The sequence below is a fragment of the Metarhizium album genome, assembly GCF_000804445.1.
Source record: "Metarhizium album ARSEF 1941 chromosome Unknown scaffold_18, whole genome shotgun sequence".
Taxonomy (NCBI): domain Eukaryota; kingdom Fungi; phylum Ascomycota; class Sordariomycetes; order Hypocreales; family Clavicipitaceae; genus Metarhizium; species Metarhizium album.
The window spans coordinates 80,588-97,090 of NW_024467592.1; the positions used below are offsets into that span (position 1 = coordinate 80,588).

Here is a 16,503-nt window from a genome sequence, read left to right on the forward strand (position 1 = left end):
ATCAGGAGGAAGATACCATACAAGGTGACAACCTCGTCCTGGAGCCGCCATGGCCGAAGAGTTCCCAGGATCGGGACAGCGGGATAGAGCTTCCAACGGACGGTGGCTAACATGCTCCTCATTCACCACGTATCACGACCAGACTGACGTGCGCAATGGACGCTTGCAGTCAATTTCAACCCGGACCATCGCCGCTCACCGAATACCTTCATTGCACATTTTATTTTCAACTATACCGTTCAGAGCCGTGTTTTTGCAAATATCCCACTGCGCGCAAACGGTCGCAGCAGACACCAGGAACCAAAAATTGGGCAAGGGCATACACGAAGCACATCGTAAAGACCGGGTATCTCGGCGTCTCGAGAACTGTCGCGTCCTCACATTTCCAACTCTTGATGCACGCACTTTTTACCCTACAAACCCCACGCACGTATGTATGCACGCATGCACGCAGTCCGTGCCGAAACAGGGAATTTCAATCCATGGAGCCTCGTTATTTCAGCTTTCGACGTCATTTTTGCTCACCGATACCCCCGCTCGCCAATTACTGCGATGCGTCCACATGCCCGTGGAAGCTGGATTTACATCAATCGTTGTCTAAATTGTTCTCTTTTTTGCCTCCCTTTTCCTTTGTCGCCCCCAAGTTTTATCGTGCAGAAACACCAGATACCCCAGATGGATTGACAGCGTAGGGACAGGGAGGCGCCATGTGGTCCGTGACAGGGCAGCATTGTGCACCTCTTGCCTTTTTTTTTTTTTTTTATTTGGGATAGAATTGAATTTGGGGCTTGATGTACCCTAGAAGGGGGCGATCTAGCAGGCAGGATAGGTGGTCAATTGATAATTCGACAAGAGTCCGTCTCGTGCCTGTTTCTTCTTCTTTCCAAAAAGTACGCGGCAAGACCGCATGGAGCTCCGAAACAAAACAGCGTCGAAAGAAAGATGGGAGGTTGCATATTAGATGACTCCTTTGCCCGTCTTGGTCCAAACACCCCCCGCATTGCAAGTCGGTCTATGTAGATGCTCTGCCGGCCTATTCGCAACAAGTGCTTCACACATGTCCATCACCCAGATTACACTCTAACTGGTATCTACCTGGCCCCTGGAGTCCCCATGGCGGTCCTCAAACCCACGGTCCCCTCACGACACTGAATGGCTTTACGACTTTGCTTGCGCCTTGGGGACATTCGGCGCGTCGCCGGCAACTTCCTCCGCCTGGCGGTGCTGTCTGCTCTTCTTGTCCTTTTTCCGCTTCTCCTCATCCTTGTCCTTCTTGATGGCGGCCTCGGCCACGAGCTGCTCGAAGACGAGGTAGTCGCCTTCTTCCTCGGGGGATCTCTGGGCCTGCAGCGCACGACGCGTGGTCAGACAGACTTGGCTCTTTTGAGGGTGCCCGGCCCGGCGGCAAACGCGTCCGCGGGAAAGGGCGGGACGCGGAGAGGAAAGGCAAAGCAGGACATACCTTGAGGAAGACGTCTCCGATGAGGACGAGCGCCTGCGCACGTTCCAGCCGCTTGGGAAGAGGCACCTTCTTGTTGTACAGCACGCCGTCGCAGACCTCGCGCAGGACGCTCTGGATCTCAAACTTGCTGCCGCGCCACGCGGCGGTGAGGATCTTGCCCGTGACGTGGCGCTCGTACTCGACGCGCTTCTCGTCGGTCCAGTCGTCGCCGCCCTTGGCCTCCAGCTTGGCCATGTCCTCGACGGATTGCTTCGCGTCGAGGGCGCTGCTGATCGTGTTCCAGGTGTCCTTTACCAGGGTGCCCTTGTCCTTGAGGCGGCTGAAGAAGCCGCCGATGCCGAGGAACTTCTGGCTGCGCAGGAGCCCTGATGCCTTGGTGACGTACGTATGGCCGATGGCGTGGAGGATGTCGATGCCGAACGATTCCATCTTGAGGTTCTCCACCTCGAGGCGCATCTTCTCCTGGAACGCCCTGGTGACGTCGTCGCCCTTGTCCGTCTCGGTCCACACGCTCACGCGGTCGAGCAGCTTTTCTACCAGTGTGTCGACTCGTTTCTGGCGGATGGCGGCGCGCTCCCGTTCGTAGGCGGCCAGCTGCTCGCGCTGTTCCTTGGTGAGGCCCCCCTTCTTCTTCTCTTTTTGGCGGAGTTCTTCTTCGGCGGCCTGGATGGACGCTTCGTCGTGGGGTCGGTCGGTGAGGGCCGGTCGGATGGGTATTTGCGTTCGGTTGCGTGAAGACGAGGACGGTGCGGGAGAGGTGGCATCGGATCGAGGGGGGAGCGCAGGCCCGGCTCCGGCTCCGGCTCCGGCCGCGGCCGCGGCAGGGGAAGCGCCGGACTTTTCGTCCTCGACGACGACGGCTGGCGGAGGAGGAGGAGGAGCGGCAGCGTTGGGAGCACCCTGGGCTTGGGCTTGGGCTTGGGCGGCGGCCTCCCTCTCCGCGAATTCCTGTGCGCTCTGCTTCTTGGCCTCGTCGGTGCCGGGAAATTCAACGTTGGCGGCGGCCTCTTGCTGCTCCTCGTCCTCGGCCATGGTGATGTCCATGGTGGCGGTGAGGTCCTTCATCAGGCTGATCTCGCCGATCCAGTCCACAAAGGCCTCGCCGCCAAAGATGGACGTGAAGAACTCGGCTGGGTCAGTGAAGCCTTCCTGCGGCTTCGCATGGTCCTTGCCGAACTTGTCGTATGCCTTGCGGAGATCTGCATCGGAGAGAACTTGGTACGCTTCGCCTATCTCTTGGAACTTTGCGTGGGCGGCGGGATCGTTGGGATTCTTGTCTGCGGCGGGTCAGTGGTCGGCTGCGATACGGTTGGGGCGCGAGGACCGGAGCAGAGCAGAGTCGAGGACTTGGGCGTGTCTCTCGTGGTACGTATGCGTACATGCGCACATGCACAGCACCGGGAGGGCGGCCTTACCCGGATGGTGAACAATGGCCAGCTTGCGATAGGCCTTTTTGATCTGAAGCTCAGTGGCGGCAGGCTGCACGCCCAGGATATCGTAGTAGGCGGTGTCGACAACCATGACGGGCGAAGGGGGCCGGGACGTCGCCGACTGCCCGAGTGTGAAGAGAAATGGAGGAGGCGGCGTACGCAGCGTCCCGGTGGTAGGGGCCGTGGGAATACAAGGAAAAGCAGAGGGCTCTCTGGCCTGACGACGAAGTTTTAGCCCAGGAGGCGAGATGACGAACACACTGCGGTTCGTAGGTGCTGCACATGTGCAGTGCACATGGGGTTTCTTGGCGTCCGCTGCAAAGGCAAAGGGGGCCCGACGCCACGAAGGCTGCTACGTAATGGCGGGGCGCTGCCCCAGTTTTATTTTATCTTTTAATTTTATTTTTTAATCTTCTTCTTTTCCTTTTCCAGCTCGAATCAGCCTGCAGCCTGCAGCCTGCAACCTGCAGCCTGCAGACGAGGGAGCGGCCCGACGTGTCTTGGGCGGGCCAGCAGGCTACTAGTTTCATCACTGAGGTGTGTGTCTCATGTGATGAATGACAACTTGACATCAACCGTCGTGCCATCTGCAAGCACGCATTTAAGAAGCCATCACGAGCAGTGCGTAGATGCGAGGCCCAGCACCACCACCCACCAGGGAGACCGACGGAGCCCTCCTCGTACCATCTCAGCTGCTCATCGTCGCGTTCCGCTCCTCCCGACCCGACTTGGCGTGGCGGGATTCGTATCGCGGCCGGGTATACGGAGTATGTGGTGTTTTGACGAGACCGAAACCAGCAAAGGAACGCGCAAGGCGTCGACCGATGCTTCCATTGTCGTTGACTTTGCAGCAACTTTACAGCCCGGACGAGGACGTCCAAATAAGCTCAACGGCGATCCGCATTCACAACATGTGCAGGAGTCCGTCACGAGACTTGTGTGTGCTGAGGCGCTTTCACGTCAACCCGTCAAGCTCCAACGGGTGACGCCACAAAATGCTCTGACAGTTTGGGCATTATCACGGCTGGTCAGTCTCAGGCTGTGGATGCGTACGACCTTTCGCGTGACGCACAGCCAGGCTGGACGCCACGTTGGTGCGTGCCAAGGGCGCACCGACTTCATCACCCCAATTACCGAGGGCACGAAGTCACTGTTTGCGCCCGTTGTTAGCGCTTACTTGGCCTCTGGAGCAGTCGACGAGCGCGCGCCGGCCGACGGATGCTTGGCGACTTGGCCATACTATTGGTGGTGGCGCCAGCACATGGCCACAGCGGCTGAAGGGCCTCGCACCAGCAGTTGACCATTGACCCTCGTCTCGTCCCCGTGGACTCCCCACCCCGGTACCCTTAAGTACCTGGGCACCTAACCTGGTACGCAGGTACGTTCCATCATTGCTTTGTACTTGGGTTAGTTGGTTGCTAGTCACGGTGCTCCCTCTCTCATCTCCTCAATTTTCGCAACCGCCAAGGAGAATTAACCCCCTCGTTCGCTCGCCTCGTTGGCCGACTCCATGTCGTCTGTGACATTTGAGGCTTGTCTCGAGGCGGCCGGCTTTGTGCGCCTCCCTCCTCTGGCGTCCTTTTCTGATCTCCCGGGCTGAAGGCTCGTTGATGAATAAATACCTTGATCTCCTCCTCCGCCCCTTCGACCAACTGGCGCCCTCGACCATCATCCTCTCGAGCTCGCCATCGAGGTCCGGCCGTCAGTCCAAGCCGTCGCCATAGTTTGAGGTGCTGCCGAGCTTCTGCTGCAGCCTTGCAGCTCTACGCTCGCCGTCATGTCGGCTGCCGTCTCGTCCATCGTCTCGGCCGCTGCCACGACGCTGTCTTCGCCCGCAGCGACTTCCACCACCCGCGCATCGAGTCAAGGTGGCATCATCGATGGAGCAAACCCCACGAAATACAACCCCAAGGACCCCATCATTCTATTTATTGTCCAGGTCCGTCTCTGCGATGCGCATGTCCCCCCCGCATACTCTGTGCTCTGGCCGAGCGCCCCAAACCCAGCAGCTCGACCCACCATGACTGACCTGGCCGCAGGCGGTGCTGATCGTCAGTGTCTGTCACATCCTGCATTGGCCCTTGTCCAAGATTCGACAACCCCGTGTCATTGCTGAGGTCGTTGGCGGAATTCTCCTCGGTCCCTCGGTCATGGGACGTGTTCCTGGCTTCCGACAAACCATCTTTCCCGACGCCTCATTACCCAACCTTTCCACTGTCGCAAACCTGGGCTTGATCTTGTACTTGTTCCTCATTGGACTCGAGACCGATGTGCGATTCTTGATCAGCAATTGGCGAGTCGCAACTTCTGTTGCTGTCGCCGGCCTGGCTATTCCTTTTGGCGTTGGCTGTGCCTTGGCATACGGCGTATATCGGGCATTTCATGATGACCAGGGCTTGGTCCCCATCAAATTTGAAGTCTACATGCTCTTCATCGGTATTGCAGTTGCCATCACGGTAGGTGCACCTTGATGGTTACGTATTCACGTGCCCCCCCTTTTTTCCCCCCTTTCTTCGCTTCACTGACCGTGTGCTGACCGTGTGCGTCGCCCTCAAGGCTTTCCCGGTCCTGTGTCGTATCTTGACGGAGCTCAAGCTTCTTGATACCAACGTCGGCGTCATCACCCTCTCGGCTGGTGTTGCAAATGATGTTGTCGGTGAGCTTTGCCCATCATCTGCCTGCCCCCCCAGTTTGTGAGCTAACTCCAATGGACAGGGTGGATTCTCCTTGCCCTGTGTGTGGCGCTTGTCAACGCTGGTTCAGGTCTCAATTCCCTTTGGATCTTGCTCACAGCCTCTGGGTTCATGCTTCTCCTTCTCATCGTCGTGAAACCGGCTCTGTTCTGGCTGCTGCGCCGCAATGGAAGCCTCGAGCATGGCCCATCGCAGAGCATCATCTCGCTCATTCTGCTGATTGCCCTTGCATCCGCCTTTTTTACTGGCATCATTGGTATTCACCCCATTTTCGGAGGCTTCATGACCGGACTTGTCATTCCTCGCCAAGATCGATTCAACATTCGTGTTACCGAGAAGCTTGAGGATCTTATTGGTGCCTTGTTCTTGCCCCTTTACTTCACCCTCTCCGGGCTGAATACGAATTTAGGACTGCTTGATTCCGGAGCGGCCTGGGGATATGTCTTCGCCACCACATTTGCCGCATTCTTTTCCAAAATCATCGGCGCCTCCCTGGCAGCTCGATTTAGTGGACTAGTTTGGAGGGAATCCTTCACCATTGGTGTGCTCATGAGTTGCAAGGGTCTTGTTGAACTCATTGTGCTGGTCCGTCTTGCTTTCCAAACTAGACGGCTTACAATCATATGCTGAGACTGACATGTGGTGTGTAGAATATTGGATTACAAGCCAACATTTTGAGCACCAGAACATTCACCATCTTCGTCGTCATGGCTCTTCTCACCACGTTTGCCACAACGCCCATAGTATCCGTGCTGTACCCGCCTTGGTACCAGCGCAAGATTGCCGCATGGAGACGGGGAGAGATCGACTGGGACAGTGGTGCGCCCGTTTCCTCCGCATCCAGCTCCGAAGGCTCCAAGGGTGAAGGCGGCCCAGGCCTTGAGAGAGTCAGCCGCCTACTGGTCTACCTCCGTCTCGACAACATGCCTTCTCTGCTGCGTCTTCTTTCCATGTTTGGCGACCCCTCGACACCAAGCCACACCGCTGCACCGTCAGATACGGGAACCGACGGAATTCGTGACGCTCCTACTACATCCGTCCCCCGGGACAAGGCTGTCTGGGCCCATGGTATCCGACTCCTTCAGCTCACTGATCGTGACTCCTCGGTCATGACAGTGGCCCAAGTTGACGATTATAGCCGTCACGACCCTGTAGTCAACACTTTCCGGACCGTGGGACAGCTGCACAACCTCTCGGCATCCGGTGAAGTCGCCATCATGCCCGAAACCCGATTCGCAGAGGCTCTCATCGCCAAGTCTTACAAGATGGCCTCGGATCTTCTCCTTGTTCCTTGGACCGAAACCGGGGACATGAGCGATTCACAAATTGTATCATCTACCAGTATCAACGACAAGATCAGTTCCTCGTACGGATCATTTGTGAAGTCGGTATTAGAATCACACGACCGCAACGTGGCCGTCTTTTTCTCCCGCAGCGACCCCGTCGCTGTAGACAAAGCTAAGAGCGAAGAGCGTGCCAGACTCATGCGCCAGTGCTCATCTGGCGCATTGAAGGAAGATTTACAGGTTGCTCCGGGATCCAACGAACCATATCACATATTCCTCGTCTACTTGGGCGATGAAGACGACAGGCTCGCTCTCCGTCTTGTCATTCAGTTGTGCGAGAAGTCCAAGGCAACAGCCACTATTCTCCGCGCCCGTTCCTCGGTAGGAGCGTCCAACGCAGTCGGGGACGCTCTGTTCGAAGGAGTCCTGTCTCAATTACCCGAGTCGGTGGCATCTCGAGTAAGTTTCAGGACAGAAGCGGGTTCATCTAGCGTCGAAGAGCTCCTCCAGTACGCAACGGCAGAAACCAAATCCGGCGTTGCCGAGTCCAAAGCTGGTCCGAAGCTGGTCGTCCTTGGCCGCAGGGTGACCGCCCGGCTGGACGAGGGTAAGCTGACGCACAGATCGAGAGAGGATCTGGTGCTTTGCTTGGGGAGTCTTGCAGGAAACTTTGTCGCAGGAGGCGTGAGGGCCGATTTGTTGGTTGTGCAAGCCAAGGCTGCCGAGAATACGTCGTAACGATCTGTGACATGTTCGCATTGCATCTTTTGACATATGTATGTACACTGAGTTGGATCCTGTCAGAAGATGGGCCAATGTCAGCACGGTATTCTCGTGTCCCTCGAATGAGGAAATAACTCGCCGTGCAGCAAATCGTAAAACTGCTCCAGGACATGCCATGTGCCGCCCCACGACCTAGCAGCGTCATCAAAGTTGGGGTCTTGGCATGTTCCAAGCTCGATCCCAAGGGTGGTCGGTGCCCGTGCTTGTCAATCCGTCTTTCAATCTCACCGCGAGGATGCGATTGCGTGGGTCAAAAGCTGTCTCATTAAATGAGTGATTTTCTATACATGGTATCTACGATAATGCTGGATGCTGGCGCCACCCCTCCATACGACGGTCCTTGCTCGGTCGTGCCCGTGTCACATCAAGATACGAAACGTAAATTGGTCAGGATGCTCTGGCACACATGTTAATCCATTAGGTGCCCCATAGAACACGGAATACAGATCCAATTTTCGTCCAAAAAAAAAAAAATAGACTGCATGAAGCTGTTCGTTGCCCGCAAGGCTCAATCAAAAAGTCTAGATGGGCTTGTCACCGTTGGGGCCGTGAGTATCGTTGGGGGCACGACTGGCGTGGGTGGCGGCGTAGTCGTCCTCACCGCAGAGCTCTTCGAGAGTCTTGCGAGCAGTCTCGGGAATGAGGAGGGTGGTAAAGCAGCCGAGCAACATGAAGAGGGCGTAAATCTCCAAGACGTGGTCCATCCAGTTTTGGCCATTGTGCGTCTTCAAGGTAGAAATGGCGCCCTGTCCGATAATGGAACCAACCTTTCCAGAGGCGGCAGAGATGCCGTGGGAGGTGGAACGGTATCGGGTGGGGAAAACCTCACCGGGAACGATGAAGGTCGTGGCGTTGGGGCCTGGCCAGATGTCAGTCTTCCTGCCGGGGGGCCAGAGTCAAAAACAAGAGATGAATTCGGCTCACCAAAGTTGAAGAAGAACTGAGCGAGAACGTAAATAGCCAGTAAGCCGCTTGAGGAGATGCTGTTGTAAGCAAAACCCATGACAATGAACAGAATGGTGAGGATGATGAAGCCTCCGAGCTGGATAGTCTTGCGGCCAAGAGTGTCGATGGTGGCAACAGAAACCCAGTATCCGGGAACAGCACCGGCCAAAACAATAATCAGATTACCAATGGCGGTGTTGTACAGAAACTGGTAGACGTTGGCGACGGACTTGCCGCTGGTGGCGAAACCAATGGTCTGGAGAATCTGGGCATTGTTCAATGAGAGACCGCAGAAGGCGACATCGAGACAGAACCAAGAGCCAGCCGTTCCGAGCAGGAGAAGCAAGTTCTTGGGCTTGGCGTAGTGGCGTCCGAAGTCACTCCAGCTGGCCTTGGGGACCTCGAGGCTGTCTTTGGCCTGCTGGGCCATGTGGGCGCGAGCGACCTCATCAGGCGCGCCCTCATGCTTTCCGGTCATGTAAGCCTTGACGTCGTCGTCGGCCTTTTCAACATCGCGGGCGACATCGAAGGTATAACGAGGGGTTTCAGGAATGGTGAGACGGACTGTCGAAGGCGAGTGGTGAGCTTGGTACCACGGGTAGCGGAGGCTTGTTTTCCACACGGACTCACAGTAAAGGGCAACACAGGCAGGGACGGCACCGAAGCCGATCAGGGTACGCCACATCTTGTCAACGGCAACCCGACAGTCGCCAGTGCAGTGCGCCTTGTCTCTGGCGCTCGACAGGGAGCCCTTGAAGCCAAGGGTAACAAAGAGCATAACAAAGGCAGCGCAAAGCTGGCCGAGACCCTGCATCGCAAACACAGCAGCCATCATGGCACCCCTCCACTTGGTGGTAGCGAACCTAGGCTATTGAATTAACTGCCTTGATCATTTATGAGGGTTCGCTTGCGCCGCAATAGGGGGGCCACATACTCGGAGGTGATGATGGAAGAAAGAGGATAATCACCACCAATGCCAATGCCCATGATGACACGCCAGAAAATGACGAGACCAATGATATCACATGCAGGAGAGCCAGAGGTCAGAGCCTGACCAATTGTAGCAAATATAATGACGATGAGTTCCAGACCGTACATCTTCTTTCGACCGACTATGTCGGCCAACATTCCGAAGCCAAGCTGCCCGGCGACAGTACCAGCAGAGGTAGCCAGCTTGATGGCGTTGTCAGAGCTGGTAGGCATAGCTCCGACACCTGGAAAGTAGACGATTCCCAACATGGTGGTCAAGAGAGAGGCCGTGAAGATGTCGTAGGAGTCGGTGAAGAAACCGACACCGGCGACAACAAAGGAACGGACGTGGTACCAGCCGAAAGGGGCTCTGTCGACCTCGGCTAGAGCAAGACGACGACGCTCGTTGAGATCGGAGACGTGCAAGAAATCATTGTGAAAGTTGTGGTAGGCACTATTGCCTCCAGACGTCTTGGCTACAACTGCCGCACGGTTACGGGAAATTATGGCCACGTAGCCGTCACAACGTTTGATGTGCAGGAAGGGAATGCGCGAAGCCAGCCACGATGCTATACGTTTCCACTCGTTTTTGATCAGGCGAGGCCCGGGAGAATGATGAGTTTCTGGCAAGAAAAGAAGAAGAACAGATTCAGTACTTGGCAGAGGACAGGCAAGGGATGGACATGGCTTGCGAGCCAGCGGAGCTCACAAGTTATACCGAGATGTGAAGTCATCCTTTGAACACGGACGGAGGATGGACGTGTTGACTAGTAAATGTTGGGCCAAGACGACCGCTTGGCGAGAGCACATGGGTTGGCTCGGTGGACGAAAGTTGCGACGCCATGTCAATCGATAACCTGTCGTTGTCCAGGCCGGCCACTGCATCAAACGCCTCGACTTGACCGAGCACGACGAGTCGATGGAATGGTGCTTCGGCCTCGACCGCTTATTATTCCGTCTGGGTGGACGGAGTTTACGCGATGACGTTGGACGTTGAACCAACCAGAGAGCGGGGCTCAACCACGTTCTCACGCACCGCCAGGCGACGGCTTGGCGATTGGCCCCAGGGAGGTGTTGTCAGTCGAAATGGCGTGCTGTCATAGCCATACCCGGTACAGACGTAGCCGTAGAGTTTGCGCCTGGGGGTGGAGGAGATGGATGAGGATCAAGATGAAGATGGGGGTGACGCGGCGTCGGTGCTGGGGCCGTGGGAAAAAGTTGCCGTCTTGGCGCTGTGTGCTTTTGCAGGCGCACGACGATTCCAATTAGGCGGCCGAAGGCAGGCCGGGCAGAGGTGCCGGATCCCAATCCACGGTGCAGTACTCCCCAACGTGAGTGCTTACCTCATGGTCCGGTAATCTGAAGTGTAAATACTAACGACGAACGTGACGATCAAATTCGTCTCTTGGCTGCCGTTTTCTCCTTTCTCGGCAAGAGGCGCGCACAGAAGGGCGGGTGGACCCTGGGCTGTCTGCCAATCAGCTGGCTGTCAGCTTGGAACCTGCGTCTCTCGTTGCATTCTGCCACCGAGCACCAAAGAGTCAAATCAAGACTGGTGGTGGCCGACAACCTCACTGCTCACTGCTTCACTGAGGCTCAGCTTGATGGACGTGCCTGGTCTCAGGTTGTGTCGCGTGGGAAGCCGATCTACCCGAGCAGTCACTCACTCCCGCGGCCACCTGCATCTGAGACATGACTGAGTCTGATCTTTTTTCCTTCTACAAACCTCCCGAGGCCTGCTTATTCCCGAGCCCGGCCGCGTCGTCGACATGTCCTCCACCACGGCGGTGCCAACTCCCGCGAACCCATCAGTTGCAGCAAACAACGCCAGCAACCGCGATCATCTCCCCCTCCCCCCATTGACCTTTAGCGTCGTCACCAGGGAAGTCGACAAACAAGACGCCATGAGGCTCGTCGCCGACAGCATTGCCCAGCAGCGGCAAACCGCCTCCCTGGCCATCATCTTCCATCCCGCATGCTTCGCGGGCTTGGCTGCAGCCTGCGCAGCCGTCTACCGGCACAATGCACGCGGCGACTTTGGCACCGCGCTCGTCACGCTCTGCGGGCTCGTGCTCGCCTACCTGGCGGGCGTGCGGCTCCTGACCGCAGACTACATCCGTCTCGCCGAAGGCCTCAGGTGGAAGGAATGGATCGCCGGCCCCGACGGCAGGGAGGACCATGTCCTCGCTGCCCGGTTCGGCGACGAACTCATTGCCACTGCCGTCCTGCGGCTTGTCGCGGCGGCCGGTCCGAACAAGAAGACGAGGCCGTCCTCGCTCCGGCGCGGCGGTAGCGGAGTCATCCGCGCCTGGACCACCAAGTATAGATGTCGGGGCAAGGGCGTCGGAGGGGACATGCTGCGTCTTGCCATCCTGACGACCCGGAGCATATGCGGCGAGGGTGCGCAGGTGACGTTTGACCCGGATCACGCGAATAGCGCCCGTCCCCTTCACAACATGTTCAACCGACCCTTTGTCAGGCGGGACGAGAGAGCAAAGGAGGCGTTGGCTCATGCGCTGGAAGCTTGCGATCGGGGACAAAGCAGTTTTCAGATGGAGTAGTCTTCAAGTTGTGTCGCCTACTTCATTTCATGCCCAGTCAGCTACGTCTGTCCACGACCACTGCCTTGATTCGAACAGCACGTGCCATCTGTAATCTTTAAGTCATCAGCGGGATACGTGTCCATCACTCGCATTCCATCTTTCCTCTCATCCTCCAGAACAGACCGCCCTACAGGTCAGCCTTCTCCGCCTCCTCCTTGCCCTTGGCCTCCCTCAGCGCCCTCGGAGCAAACAGCTCCCTCGGCCGCCCCGCAGCATCGCAGCTCGAAAACCTCCACCGCGGGCCGTGTCTCATCCCGACCAGATTCACCAAGCTCCACCTCACGACGGCGGGTATGCGCGGCCAATTCCTCCACACGCCGCCCTCGAACGTCCGGTCCGTGTTCAAGAGGAAAAACGGCACCACGTCCACGTACCCCGCCTTGGTGACGGTGCTCTTCCCCCACGCCCGGAGCATGTCGCCTGCCAGGGCGCCCCTGAGAGACTGCCGCGCCGGGGCATTCTCGTGCGCCGACATGTCCGCCATGACGGCGACCTCGTTGTGCAGATGCGCCGACAAGTCGGCCGCAAACGAGTCCATCACCCCCCGGAGAGCGGAGGCGTCGTAGGTCGCGGCGTCGGTGCCGTTGAGGAGCGCCTGGAAGGCAGCCAGGCCGGGGAGCAAAGATCCTGGCCAAGGTCAATCCGCAGGGACACGTCGTGTTTCGACAAGCGCAAGCAAGGGGGAAGGGAGGCTGCGTACCGTGCTCCTGCTTCGTGTTGGCCCACACGCCGTCGTCCCTCAGTATCTCGACAACGTCCGGAAACAGCCTGGCCTCCTCGTCGTCGTGGTGCGACACCAGGAACTTGTGCCAGGTGAGGGCGTAGGCGGCAAAGTCGGACACGTCGCCGGCGCGGACGTGCGGCGCCTGCAGATAGATGGAGTTGTAGCCGCGGATGAGGGCGTTGTGCAGGAGCGCCATGTGCGTGGCCGCCGTGGTGAAGAGGTCGTCCTGACGCGAGGCCGTTCACGTCAGTCGCGCTGGGCTCGGCTCGGCCCGGCCTCGGCCCCCTCGCCCGCCCGCCCGCCCGCCGGCGAGCTTGCCGCTCAGAAGGAAAACGAACCTTTTGACGCAGCGTCCACGGCGTGTCGACGAGCTTCAGCGGCCCGTCGGCCCACTCGCCCGCCGGCGGTGCGCCCGTGTCGTGGAAAAACGGCGACCGGCGTGAAAACAGGTTCGCGCCGAGGAAGGCGTAGAATACTACCGCTGTGAACCCGGCCGACCACATGGTTGGGGAAGACGACGGGCAACTCTTCACGCCTTGTCGAGAGGAAGGGAGCTGGCTGCGTCGGCAGATGCAGCGTGGAGGCTCGCCCTGGCCCGAGTACCGAGTGCCGAGCACCGAGTACCGGTGTTCGGCTAATAGGGGACTTGCGATTGGCGCTTGCCCCGGATCTGCGCCTGGGAGGGGCGCCCTCCAGTGGTTCAAATAAGCCTGCAGGGCGTTCCCAGTATTGACATCAGAGTTTGAGCTCAGAAAAACGCTTGATTGGGCCGGGGTCAAAAGCTAGTACTAGTATTTCGTCATGACAGGTCGACCAAGGTACGTATGTATGTAAGCAACTCAGACCCTGAAAGTTTAAGCCTGGAGCGACACAGACATGGCGACGGGGGGTTTAGAGCCAATAAGAGACGACTTTTCTCAGAGAGCATTAGGGACAAGGAGGTACTTTCACTTTCTGATAAAATCTCCCATCAAGACAAGTCACTACTTACTTGCCTGTCATTAGACCTACATTTGTCGTTTCCAACTCGTCAGTCTGTGTCTCGGCTTGAGTAATGTTCCCGGCTTACAACGAAATCTGTGTCGGATCGTGTTTTGCAGTCTCAAGGAAATTGTTTCACCGAAGCAACCGATACGAATAAATGCATTGCTGTAATTTTCCACATCTGCCTCTAGTGTACTCACGCAGCTCTGACACTCCTTACGCTTTCACCAAATCCCGTCGCAAGTCTATGTAAACGCCACGTAGTGCTTTTTTAAAAAAAAAAATGGGAAGCAGACCGCTCGGCACACGTGTCCAACTTGGCATCTGGTTACTATGCAAATGCACCCACAACGGCCATCAGAAGAGAACCAGCAACCACGGCCAGATACGCCTGAAGGCGCTTCTTTCCCTTGAGAATGCGATAGCTCTTCTCTGTCAAGAAATCCTCCGCCAGCAGCTGCACCAGGCCAGCGTATAACAGGAGTCCCGACGAGATGGCGTTCATGAATCCCACCACCAAAAGGCCGCCCATGGACGCAGGGTCGTACATCTTGTGGACAATGAGACCGATAGCCTGGCCAAGGGGGGTTGTGATGCCGTAAGCCAAAACCATGAGCCAGGGTCGGATCGAGTTCTTGGAAAACGGTATGGCGGCAATGCGGCCGCCCAGGGCAAGACCTTCAAAGGACTGGTGGAAGCTGATGGCGATGAGGAAGACGACAAATGCCGGCCCTGTGGCCACAGAAATAGCCATGCCGATAAAAACGCTGTGAAACAAAATGCCGGCCTCAAGCAAAAGACACTGCAGAAGCTGTCGCCTCATCTCCTCCGGTGATTTCGGGTGCAGGGTCGGATCCGAGGCGTCCGTCCGCGGCGCTCCGGGCTTCGTCAGCGAGGCAAACGCCCCGTTGCCATTGTGACTGTGATTGACGGGTGCAGGGTCCAGCTCATCCACGTCGAGTTCCAAATCGGAATCTCCTTCATTGAAACCGTCTTCTGCAGATGCGCGTCGGTGAGTGGCTGTCGTGGGCGTGGATTCGGGCACCGGCGACACGCCGGCCACAAGGCCCTGCGTAGCCTCAGCGTCGTCCCGGGCTGAAAGATCCTGCGGTCTGTGACTTTTCGTCCGTCCCCCGGCTAGGCCATGGTGGTCGTGAAGCGGTATCTCTTGAAACTCGCCGCTGCCATCGCTTTCGTCGCCGTCGAAATAGTCGTGCGCGTGGGTGTGCGAATGGCCAGCACCGCGTGCTGTCAGGTAGGATTCGACGCCGACAACCATGATGGCCGATGCCATGGCCACGAAGCCAGGGAGTGGCGTATAACCTTGGCTGAAGAAGTAGGGCAGGCACGGATCGGTCAAAGATTCGAACGCCATGGGCAACAGATGCACAAATGCCGTAGCGAGCAGTACTCCGGTTCCGACATGTTGGCAGTAGAATATAATGGTTTTCTGTCGTTTGCCCGTCGTTGCGCGTCGTGATATCAATGGAAATCCACACGCTTTGGCACCATCCATCAGGTCAGTCATTCATTCAAAACTCTTCCACTTCATGACGGTCCGGACTCATACCTAGTGTGCTCAGCACCAAGATCAACAGCAACGCAAAGATGTGCGCCACAGTGTCATACCACCCAGATTCCTTGCCACCGCAGGCCGGTCTCACGCCGTCTTCTTTGCGTCGTTGCAGCTCCGCGAGCAGCAGGTTCGTGGGGATCGTTGACCATTGCCGATCTAAAGAGGCAGCACGTTAGTCTGGGGCGAGTTCGGAATCTGTATGTGGTTCGGGCGGATTAAATCAGATCCTGTGAGCTCACCGCCAGTGGCAGCTTCAGTACCATCGCCCATTGTGCCAAAGCCGATATGGTCGCTGAACTGACTACTACTTCTCCGTCGCGGATCTGCAGTTCATCTCATGGCGTATCGAGGAAACAGAGGAAGCGGCAAAGGAGGAGGGCGTGGAAGCTCAACTTGGGGAGGCCAGGTGCACTATTCTCATTCATTGTTTGACTACTGCTAAAGTTTCCCCGTACCGAGCACGACTACGGGAGGCTGAGCAGGGAGTACTTGAACCCCCATTGTATTAAGCAGAGTGCAAGGGGCAACCTGCCAGCCGGGTGCGGCCTGTCAACCCTGTCAGGTGGCCTGGCAGCACACGGGCGGTGCTTCCAAGTTCTAGCGGGGACCCGCCGCGCGTAATCGTCGGGGATTCCAGTCATGCATAAAGTACTTAGGTACTTGTGCGTGTCCTCGTCCACGTCCACGTCCACTTGAGCAAGCCCAAGTTACGGAGTGCTCCGTATTTTATTAAATGAGCAAGTTTTTCCCATGCTGTGCCACACCAAGAGCGTTGCCATCAATGATCAATAATGTGCCACAGACCACACACTCATCAATGCCAGCCGACCTGTTCGTTCCGCTCAAGCTAGCCCGGTATGAATTAACTACTCCGTAGCAGTACTCGTACAAGTGACAGATCCTTCGAGCGACCAGGAAGCCGATGAGCCGATTGTGGAAACACGCCATCTCACACCCACGGGATGGCAGGATCTTTACCGTACTGGACCATGATAGGGACCAAACCTCCCGCCGGCCGGCCTGAAATTGCCGCGTAGACCATTGGGCT

General features: G+C 57.2%; 6 protein-coding genes across 6 annotated transcripts; 2 read left to right on the plus strand and 4 right to left on the minus strand.

The window, feature by feature from the left end:
* Positions 1–1,158: 1,158 nt before the first annotated feature.
* On the minus strand, positions 1,159–2,983 carry MAM_06082 (DNAJ domain containing protein; the record flags this gene model as incomplete). The annotated part of the gene is made up of 3 exons (XM_040824880.1): positions 1,159–1,344; positions 1,463–2,739; positions 2,842–2,983. The coding sequence occupies 3 exons, from the start codon at positions 2,981–2,983 to the stop codon at positions 1,159–1,161; spliced, it is 1,605 nt and encodes a 534-aa protein (XP_040677043.1).
* A 1,686-nt stretch (positions 2,984–4,669) lies between these two features.
* On the plus strand, positions 4,670–7,609 carry MAM_06083 (K(+)/H(+) antiporter 1; the record flags this gene model as incomplete). The annotated part of the gene is made up of 5 exons (XM_040824881.1): positions 4,670–4,831; positions 4,932–5,348; positions 5,449–5,548; positions 5,608–6,170; positions 6,236–7,609. 5 exons carry the CDS (start codon positions 4,670–4,672, stop codon positions 7,607–7,609), a joined length of 2,616 nt encoding a protein of 871 aa, XP_040677044.1.
* Positions 7,610–8,175: 566 nt separating this feature from the next.
* Positions 8,176–10,302, minus strand: MAM_06084 (phosphate permease; the record flags this gene model as incomplete). The annotated part of the gene is made up of 4 exons (XM_040824882.1): positions 8,176–8,513; positions 8,579–9,462; positions 9,534–10,191; positions 10,287–10,302. The coding sequence occupies 4 exons, from the start codon at positions 10,300–10,302 to the stop codon at positions 8,176–8,178; spliced, it is 1,896 nt and encodes a 631-aa protein (XP_040677045.1).
* Positions 10,303–11,337: 1,035 nt separating this feature from the next.
* On the plus strand, positions 11,338–12,129 carry MAM_06085 (acetyltransferase, GNAT family; the record flags this gene model as incomplete). Its single annotated transcript, XM_040824883.1, has 1 exon — positions 11,338–12,129. One exon carries the CDS (start codon positions 11,338–11,340, stop codon positions 12,127–12,129), a length of 792 nt encoding a protein of 263 aa, XP_040677046.1.
* A 169-nt stretch (positions 12,130–12,298) lies between these two features.
* Positions 12,299–13,398, minus strand: MAM_06086 (hemerythrin HHE cation binding domain-containing protein; the record flags this gene model as incomplete). The annotated part of the gene is made up of 3 exons (XM_040824884.1): positions 12,299–12,798; positions 12,872–13,121; positions 13,234–13,398. 3 exons carry the CDS (start codon positions 13,396–13,398, stop codon positions 12,299–12,301), a joined length of 915 nt encoding a protein of 304 aa, XP_040677047.1.
* An 812-nt stretch (positions 13,399–14,210) lies between these two features.
* Positions 14,211–15,725, minus strand: MAM_06087 (ZIP family zinc transporter; the record flags this gene model as incomplete). The annotated part of the gene is made up of 3 exons (XM_040824885.1): positions 14,211–15,379; positions 15,450–15,611; positions 15,695–15,725. 3 exons carry the CDS (start codon positions 15,723–15,725, stop codon positions 14,211–14,213), a joined length of 1,362 nt encoding a protein of 453 aa, XP_040677048.1.
* Positions 15,726–16,503: the final 778 nt, after the last annotated feature.